The 8,864-nt window shown below is 50.0% G+C and overlaps 1 protein-coding gene across 1 annotated transcript; it reads left to right on the top strand.

The window, feature by feature from the left end:
* Window positions 1–1,468: 1,468 nt before the first annotated feature.
* LOC142988627 (transcription termination factor 2-like) lies at window positions 1,469–8,829 on the top strand. Its single transcript, XM_076137851.1, has 23 exons — window positions 1,469–1,603; window positions 2,202–2,307; window positions 2,451–2,537; window positions 2,667–2,736; window positions 2,942–3,817; window positions 3,946–4,066; window positions 4,205–4,393; window positions 4,465–4,622; window positions 4,754–4,835; window positions 4,928–5,053; window positions 5,202–5,352; window positions 5,654–5,759; window positions 5,840–6,024; window positions 6,127–6,280; window positions 6,367–6,458; window positions 6,615–6,700; window positions 6,781–6,929; window positions 7,019–7,198; window positions 7,317–7,375; window positions 7,505–7,658; window positions 7,763–7,845; window positions 8,066–8,140; window positions 8,242–8,829. The coding sequence occupies exons 1-23, from the start codon at window positions 1,576–1,578 to the stop codon at window positions 8,384–8,386; spliced, it is 3,462 nt and encodes a 1,153-aa protein (XP_075993966.1). The 5' UTR covers window positions 1,469–1,575; the 3' UTR covers window positions 8,387–8,829.
* Window positions 8,830–8,864: the final 35 nt, after the last annotated feature.

The raw sequence follows: 8,864 nt of genomic DNA, 5'->3' as shown, positions 1-8,864 counted from the left end.
TTGGGTTATTTAGCAGGACAATGATCTGAAGCACACCAGCCAGTCCACCTCAGAAAGATTCAAAAAACAACGAAATGAAGGGTTTGGAGTGGCCTAGTCAAAGTCCAGACTTATATCCCATTGAGATGCTGTGGCATGACCTTAAACAGGCCGGTCATGCTAGAAAACCCTCCAATGTGGCTGAATTTAAACAACTCTGCAAAGAAGAGTGGACCACACCTCATTGCCACTTATCCCAAACATTTTTATTGCAGTTGTTGCCAGGCATCAGGTTTAGGGGGCAAATACTTTTTCACATAGGGCCAGGTTGGTTTGGATAGCATTGAGAAACTGCTTTTTGTATTTACTCAGGTTATCTTTGTCTGAAATTAAAATTAGTTTGATAATCTTTAACATTTAGGTGTGACAAATCTGCAAAACAGAAGAAATCTGAAAGGGGCAAACACTTCTGTCTCCTCAAACTAAAGGGTTAAATGAGGGCGACCTTAGCAGCTAGTCTGCTTGATGCTACAGCGACATATTAGCTTCTACTTTGACACAGCTCATGATTAGGCAATTGAGCATAACCTTAACTGTCAAATCTCACAAGACACAACAGTTATACAATTGAAGCATTAACGATGCTCACGCAAAATAAATCCATATTTTCTATTTATTATGTGCAATGTGCGATACACTGTACAATAATGTGCATGGACAAATTGGCAACAGCAGTTTTGTATGTAACAGGTGACTGCATCCACGAAACAAATTTTGTTGGGAATCTAGAGGTGCCCAAACATAGGTATAAGTTATTATTTTTTTAATTTTAATTTTAGCTTTTCCTTAACAAAAAAAAAAAACTGTTATTATTACTATCTTTTAATTCAGATTGATCCATTGTGCGTTGTTCTGGTTTTTATATGTGTATTTGAGTTCTTTGTAAAGCGTGTAAGCTAGTGTACGTTAAAACGAGTGTCCAAATTAGCTGGTGACTTTAGACTGAACGAATCCCCGTTTGCTTAATGACAGCCGACGCGGCTATGCTGTAGTCACAAGTTAACGTGGTCTTCCGTTAATAGGTCACACCAGCGGCATAGCAAAACAAGACGCGCGGGGGCAGAAAACGATGGTGAACGTAGCGCGATCCTAAAGTCCTGAAAATGTCTGATTTGGTGGAATGTTACAGTTTTACATGTATATAAAACAATGTTGGTTTCATCCAAAATGTTTAGCCACATTTTAACAAATCGAAAAGAGTTTTGGAATCATTTCTGAATCATTTCCGGTTTAACCCTACGCCGTCAAAAGATTTCACAATAAAGTTCCTCCATGAAATAGAAAAATTATAGCTTCAGAAGATGCCGCTTCAATCGGGTGGATCAAACCCGATTCCTATTATTAATTCCAAATAATGATTCTGTATTGCGTTGCTTTCACTTTACGTGCGATTTTGTAGCTACAGCTCATCTGTTTTTGCATGAGAGGTTTTACTGCGATACACATACCGGAAGTACTCCCTCACGTTTGCTATTGGTGGAAGAGAAATTCCGAATTTTACGTCTAGCAACAAAGTCTGCTGTCGGTCTGTGAGCGATGGAAAAGGTTCGCTGTGGCGTTCATGGTGCGTAGACGTGAATAAGTTGTGATTCTCGTGTTTAAAATGGACTTGGCCTTTTATTTTAGTTTCCGGGGCTCAGGTTTACCTTGGTCTTTCTGTGCAGCGCGTGACAGTTGCAGTTTCTGTTCGTGCCTCCTGATGCCGCAGTTTAAATTGTTGCTGCGCGTCTATTAGTGCAGTTACGAAACCTCAAGTGGTTCACTTTAGATTTATCAAAACTCACAATGACATGGCAGTCTGACATTTGTTTGACTTGGTTTATTTTTCAAACATTACTTAGTAGTTAGTTACTATTTGAATTGTCTTGAACTTAAGTGTTTATGGTCAAATATGAAGGAAAATGTGTTTATGTGGGGCTCATAGGTTTATTGTGACTCGATAGTTGTATTAGCGAAGCAAAATGTTGCATTATGTGGTTATTACACGTCTTTTCTCAAGTTGTAGATGAACCAGTACCTGTAGACTGAGCTGCCTCTTGGGTTCTCATTGGGTCTGACTTATGATGCAATCATCTGAGTCCGAGACAAGAACATTTGTCACTTTGAATGGAGCACACTTTTTCAATGTGACAGAATAAGGTTTATTCTCTGTCTCTAAACAGGGAGTGTGTGTATGTTGAAGACGGGTGTTAGAGATGGACCAAACAAAGGCAGAAGCTTCTACGTCTGCGTCGACAAACAAGGCTGTGAGTTCAGCCAGCAGGCAAGGTATGAAGATCATCACACACACACACACACACACACACACACACACACACACACACACACACACACACACACACACACAGGCTTTGAGCTCATGTTGGACTCACCAGCTTACACACTGCTTCTGTAATGTGTCTCTCCCTCAGTGTTCCAGCCTCCCATTGCCTCCAACATGAAGATTCCATGGTGGAGCTCCAAGCCCTGACCTTCAGCCAGCAGCAGCAGAGCTTCAGGTGAGGAGAGAAAGAGCAAGGCCTGCCCGCCTGTCCCTGTTCGCCTGTGTGTGTGTGTGTGTGTGTGTGTGTGCTTGACAAATTCCTCCTTATGTTTCTGATTTTCTTACCTGATGTCTCTGTTTCCAGGTTGTTCTACCGGTGTGTTGTGGGTAAGAGAGCAGGTCAGAGGTGGTGTGGGAACGTTCCCTGGTCAGCCGTGAGTCCATCACCATACACACACACACACACACACACACACACACACACACACACACATCACACACACACAACATCTTAAGTAGTGAATTCAAATCATCTGCATGCTTTCATGGATCTCTATCCTAAACCATTCAATTCTGTAAAATAACATGAAATCAGAATGCTGCAGGTTTGTAAACACGTGTTCTGGTCCATCGCTGCAGCCTGATAAGGAGAAGAAGAAGCCTCTGGCTGACAGACAGCTGCAGCCTTCCTGTCTGCCGCCCGTACGGAACCCCTTCAAGGCCCCCAGCAAGACGGACCAGGACTCTGAGTGGAGGAAGACGCTGTGTGACGAGGGAGAGGAGAGAGGGAGAGACCAGAAAGCTGGAGAGGTGAAAGAAAGAGACGGTGAAGAAGAAGAAGAAGAAGAAGAAGAGAGCAAAAGTGCTGAGTCAGAGAAATACAGAGGGAAACAACTTCCACCAGGGATGAAAATAAAGAAGAGGGTTTCAGATGAGGAGCAGAAAGCCAAGGGCCAAGAGGAGAAGTGTGAGGGGGAGGAGGTAAAGAAGAAGAGTTCTGCCTCCAGCGTGAAGCCAGCTGACCCTCACAAGGAACAGCAGACCCCTGAGCCCTGCGCTGGGAGAGGAAGAGGTTCTGAGGGGAAGGACAGCCTCCACAAATCTGCCTCTAGAGAGGCCGATAACACCCACAGCCCCCCGTCTGACCCGTCTGACCCGTCTGACCCGTCTGACCCGTCTGACCTGCCTCACAGCACCCAGCCACCAGATCAGCAAACATCTACAAACCCAAACACCAAACCCGCCACGGCGCCAGACGGGTCAGAAGCATCGAAAGTCGCCACTCCGTTCGGGGACTTCAGCGACGACGATGACGTGCAGTTGGTGTCGGTGACGCCCGCCGCTCAGAAGACTCCGCCCACCTCCACCGCTCAGAAGACTCCGCCCACCTCCTCTGTCCAGAAGCCCATCACCTCCTTCCCAGGGTTCCAGCCGGCCTCCCAGCAGGTCAAAGGTCAACAGGGAGATCCCCAAGGCCTGCACAGCTTACTGTCAGCTCAGCTCAAACAGAAGAAGGTGAGACAGTTTCTGTTCTTCCACGCTGTTTCCTGCTCCGGCTGCTGTCGACGACAAATGAGCAAATCTCTCTCTCTCTCTCTCTCTCTCTCTCTCTCTCTCTCTCTCTCTCTCTCTCTCACTCTCAGGCCACTCTGTCTGTGGTGAACGTGTCGGCTCTGCCAGATAGAGGGGAGAGGTTGAGGACTCAGGTGAAGGAGCTGGAGGAGGCGCTGGAGTCTCTGAGCCTCACTGCTGCTCGTGAGCCTGGTAACTCACTTCACACTGCACTGCACTGCACTGCACTGCACTGCACTGCAGAAGGATGTATAGTGACAGTAGAGACGGGGTTAATATAAAAATGAGAGGAATCGTGAACGTGTTTGTTAACGTCTGGATGGTTTCCAGAGCCCGGGGTTGGTGGACAAAGTGGCCATGGAGCCGACGGCGGCGCCCACAGTAAGGTTAACCCGTTCAGCCGCCAGGGAGGGACCATCCTGCTCCCCGCCCTCCCGACCCAGCAGCCCCCCCTGGCCCAGGCTCCAGGCGGCTCCCTGGACCTCCAGCTGGGCCAGAGCTGCACCCAGACGTATGGAGGTACGTAGGTTTACTCGCCGACCTATCCTGAGTCCTTCCTCACGGTGATACTCAGCCCTTCCTTCCCTCAGCAAACTCGCAGGTTCAGGGCTTCTATGGCGGCAGGATGACTGAGAATCGTCTGCTGGCCGTGAAGAACGCCACCTGTGAGGCCATCGACCATCTGCACCGCTCACAGGAGTCCTGTCCGGGGCCCGAGGCCGAGGCCCCCGACCCCAGGGGCATCAAGGTGAGCGTCTGTGTGGGTTTGCCTCAGAGCAGAGCAGGCTTTCTTTAGGTGGCCTTAAAGGGACAGTGCCCCTGGTGCCTGTTCACTCTCCTCTCCTCCCCTCCCCTCTCCTCTTGTGATTGATTGAGCAGGTGACCCTTCTGGCCCATCAGAGGAGAGCGCTGGCTTGGCTGCTCTGGAGAGAAACACAGAGTCCTTGTGGAGGAATTCTGGGTAAGTTAGATATTTGTAATGCTTCTTTTACAGTGTGACCTCTGCAGTGTCGTGAACGCCTCACCGTATGTTTGTCTCCTGTTTGGACTCAGCCGACGACATGGGCCTGGGAAAGACCCTGACCATGATCGCTCTTATACTGGCCCAGAAGAGGAAGGCCAAAAAGGAAGAGGACCAGCAGGAGGACAAGAAGCCGGAGCGCTGGCTCTCCAAAAGCGGTAACTGGAACTTCTCATCTTCTCTGTGATAATATTGTGGCTTTACGGAGGTCTGTGAAGGCAACACGCCGCATACATCAGAGTATCAGGGTCCAGTCAGAGTCTGTAGGTGTGTGAGCCTCCTTGCTGGTTCTTCCTCCTCCTGCAGACTCCAGCCTGGTGGTGTCCAAAGCCACCCTGATCATCTGCCCCGCCTCCCTGATCCACCACTGGAAGATGGAGATCGAGAGACACGTGAAGGGAGGCCGGCTGACCGTGTACCTGTACCACGGGCCCAACCGAGAGAAGCGTGCCAGAGTGTGAGGGACACACGCACGCACGCACACACACACACACACACACACACACACACACACACACACACACACACACACACACACACACACACACACACACACACACACACACACACACACACACACTCTCAGAATGTATTCTGCACACACCTGCAAAAAGGGGTGCAAAGGGGGGGAGTTGACAGAGAGGCAGAGCGTTAAACAGAGGGTCTGCTCTGCTGGTTCACCTTCTGGGAATGAAGTGGTTAAGCCTTCTCTTTCTTCTTCTTCTTCTTCTTCTTCTTTTCCTCTGGCCGTCCCTCAGGCTGGCAGATCATGATGTGGTGGTGACGACGTACAGTCTTGTCTCCAAAGAGTTCCCAGCTCAGAAGGAGGAGTCTGAGGGTCCAGACCACAGTGCTGATGATGTGGTGTGTAGGCTGAGCCATGGGATCTGATCCCATTGTAGAAACCCCCTCTTTCTTCCAACCAACCTCCCGTCCCTCCTCAGCCTGCAGGTTCCGCTCCTCTGCCTCGAGTGCTCTGGGCCCGCGTGGTCCTGGACGAAGCCCACAACATCAAGAACCCCAAGGTGCAGACCTCCATGGCCGTGTGCCGGCTGAGGGCCGCCGCTCGCTGGGCCGTCACAGGCACGCCCATCCAGAACAACCTGCTGGACATGTATGCGCTGCTCAAGTAAGGAAGCTGCACGCAAAGGCTCATTCATCATGATAACACACACGTCGGTGTATGTACACGTCACCGTGCTATTAGTCAAACATCTCGCCGTCGCCTCAGGTTCCTGCGTTGTTCTCCGTTTGACGAGTATAAACTGTGGAAGGCTCAGGTGGACAACGGCTCCAACAGAGGGAGAGAGAGACTCAACATCCTCACACGGACGCTGCTGCTCAGGAGAACCAAGAACCAGCTGGACTCCAAGGGGAAACCACTGGTGGGCGCAAACACACACACACACACACACACACACACACACAGTGCTTATAGGTGGGGGATCATCTCTCACGCTGACTCTTCCAGGTGTCTCTTCCTGATCGGACCTGTGAGGTTCACCGGCTCACGCTGTCTGAGGATGAGCAGGCCGTGTATGACGTGGTCTTCGCCCAGTCCAGGTAACGGCAGTGTGGCTCAGGCGCCGCTCATATTTAAGATGTTGAGGGTGCAGCGTGTTGTCCCAGGTCACAGGAGGCCTTAAGGTCCCTGGATGGACACAAAGCTCGTTCTGGAGTAGATTTTGATACCAGAATGTGGACTTGTTTTGCTCCCAGATCTACTTTACAGAACTACCTGAAGAGACATGAAGGCAATGACGTGAAGAAGGGAAACGCATCCACGCCCAATCCCTTTGACAAAGGTGAGACCTCACCTGGTGTTACAGTGTACAACAGAGTGTGTGTGTGCATTTACCAGTGTTGGCGTGTCTCCTGTCCCAAGTGGCCCAGGAGTTTGGGATGTCCCAGTCCCAGTCGGACCCTGCCACGTCTAGCTCCCAGCAGCCCCAGCAGGCGTCCAGCACAGTCCACATCCTGTCTCTGCTGCTGCGTCTCCGACAGTGCTGCTGCCACCTGTCCCTCCTGAAGAAGGTATACACACGCACACACACACAAGCACGCACGCACGCCGATCCTCTGACAGAAGACGTCTTATTGTCTCTCTCCGTCTCCCCGCTCAGACTCTGGACTCGTCAGAGCTCCAGGGTGACGGCGTGGTCTTGTCTCTGGAGGAGCAGCTCAACGCTCTGTGCCTCTCGTCCAGCCCCTCGCCCTCGGGCCCCGACCCCAAAGACACGGTGGCCCTGAATGGCAGCCGCTTCGCTTCTCGACTATTTGAGGGAACCAGCAGCAGCACTAAGGTGAGCGGCCGCTTACCGCTGCCAAAGGCTCGTCAGTGATGGCGTTTCTCCGTGTGAAAGGGATTCTTTTTTCATTTTTATTTGAGTAAACACGAAATGTCATTTTGGCTTCTTCTAGATTTCTGCCATCGTCAGCGAGCTGGAGTCGATCAGAGAGAGAAGTGACGATCAGAAGAGGTAAGCTCTCCAAAGTGTCCAAACATGTGTGTCCTTCATCACCGTCAATGACAAGTTCAAACTCATAGGACATCTACAGTGATTCTTTGGTACTGATACAAATGCGTCTTCCTGTCTGTCTGTGTCCAGCGTGATCGTGTCCCAGTGGACCAGCATGCTTCAAATCGTGGCCACTCACCTGCGTCAGATGGGCCTGAAGTACGCCGTCATCGACGGGACGGTCAACCCCAAACGCCGCATGGACCTCGTGGAAGAGTTCAACACCAACCCTAAAGGGCCACAGGTAACTCCTCATCGCTCCTGATAAGAGGAAGGACTGACAGCTGCCCCCTGTTTCCTTGGAGCAGTGGAGGGCGTAGAGTGAGGACTTGTTGCTTTCTGCTGCAGGTGATGCTGGTCTCTCTCTGTGCTGGAGGCGTTGGGCTCAACCTCATCGGGGGGAATCACCTGTTCCTCATGGACATGCACTGGTAAAGAAAACGTTCCAATCATGTGGAGGACAATCATCTGTTCCTCCGGATAAAGACAAAGATCACATCCTCCACACCTTTCCTTTAGCAACAGTATAAAAGTTATTTAACCCTTGAAGGCCTAAAGACGTCTTTGCAATAGAACATTTAAATGAATTTCTTTTTATTTGCCACCTAAACACTAATCTCTTAGGAAGTAAAACACTTTGGTCTCACACAGGAATCCGGCCTTGGAGGATCAGGCCTGTGATCGAATCTACAGAGTGGGACAGAGAAAAGACGTCACCATCCACAGGTGAACGAGCTCTCAAACTTCACCAACACACAAACAGAGGGAAGCCATGAGGGTCAGAGGATTTATAAGTTAGGATTCTGTGTGTGTGTGTGTCTTTGCAGGTTTGTGTGTGAGGGCACGGTGGAGGAGAAGATCTCCACGCTGCAGGTGAGGAAGAAGGAGCTGGCCCAGAACGTGCTGTCGGGAACAGGAAGCACCTTCACCAAACTCTCCTTGGCCGACCTCAGAATCATCTTTGGGGTTTGAGCGAGACGGAGAGAGAGCGTAAGACACCGCGCCAAGCTGCAGTATCCACGGCAACATTGCTGCACGTGCATTTAATCAATCAAGTCTGAAATAAGTGACAGAAATCTAAGATGTCCTCGCTGTAATGGCATGAGCAGCTGTCTGCTTCCCTTGGGCTCCGCTAAACAGAATTCATGCGCTTTAAAGTTCTCCCTCTCTAAGTGCTTCTTCTATTCTACATGGCTTCATGAATGAGGATGTGTGTTGATGTGACTGTGGTTCCCCTAAACTGGATCTTAACCACATCAGTCACACTTTGTGGCTCTGCTACTCATCTAATGTGCACAAAGATCCTTTTGATGGGGTGGGACACATGAACATCAACTTAAGGGGCACAGGTTCAGTTCGAGGACAAACCATGATGCATCTGAACACGATAATGCTTAAATGTGGTCCAGAGTTATATTGTGGTAGTAAAACCACAGCCTCACTTCAGTCC

Source organism: Genypterus blacodes, unplaced genomic scaffold (assembly GCF_046128005.1).
Source record: "Genypterus blacodes isolate CSIRO-AG114 ecotype Tasmania unplaced genomic scaffold, CSIRO-AGI_Gbla_v1 ptg000337l_1, whole genome shotgun sequence".
Classification (NCBI taxonomy): Eukaryota; Metazoa; Chordata; class Actinopteri; order Ophidiiformes; family Ophidiidae; genus Genypterus; species Genypterus blacodes.
The sequence above is the reverse complement of the archived record's forward strand: the minus strand, read 5'-3'. Positions and strand labels throughout refer to the sequence as shown.

What these genes read in the sequence shown, in the direction of transcription:
- LOC142988627 (XM_076137851.1), top strand. Translation starts at nt 1,576, where the DNA reads ATGGAAAAGGTTCGCTGTGGCGTTCATG. An exon ending in GCGCTGGCTCTCCAAAAGCG is followed by an intron (nt 5,054 to 5,201) that starts GTAACTGGAACT and finishes CTCCTCCTGCAG; the next exon opens with ACTCCAGCCTGGTGGTGTCC. An exon ending in ACTCCAAGGGGAAACCACTG is followed by an intron (nt 6,281 to 6,366) that starts GTGGGCGCAAAC and finishes TGACTCTTCCAG; the next exon opens with GTGTCTCTTCCTGATCGGAC.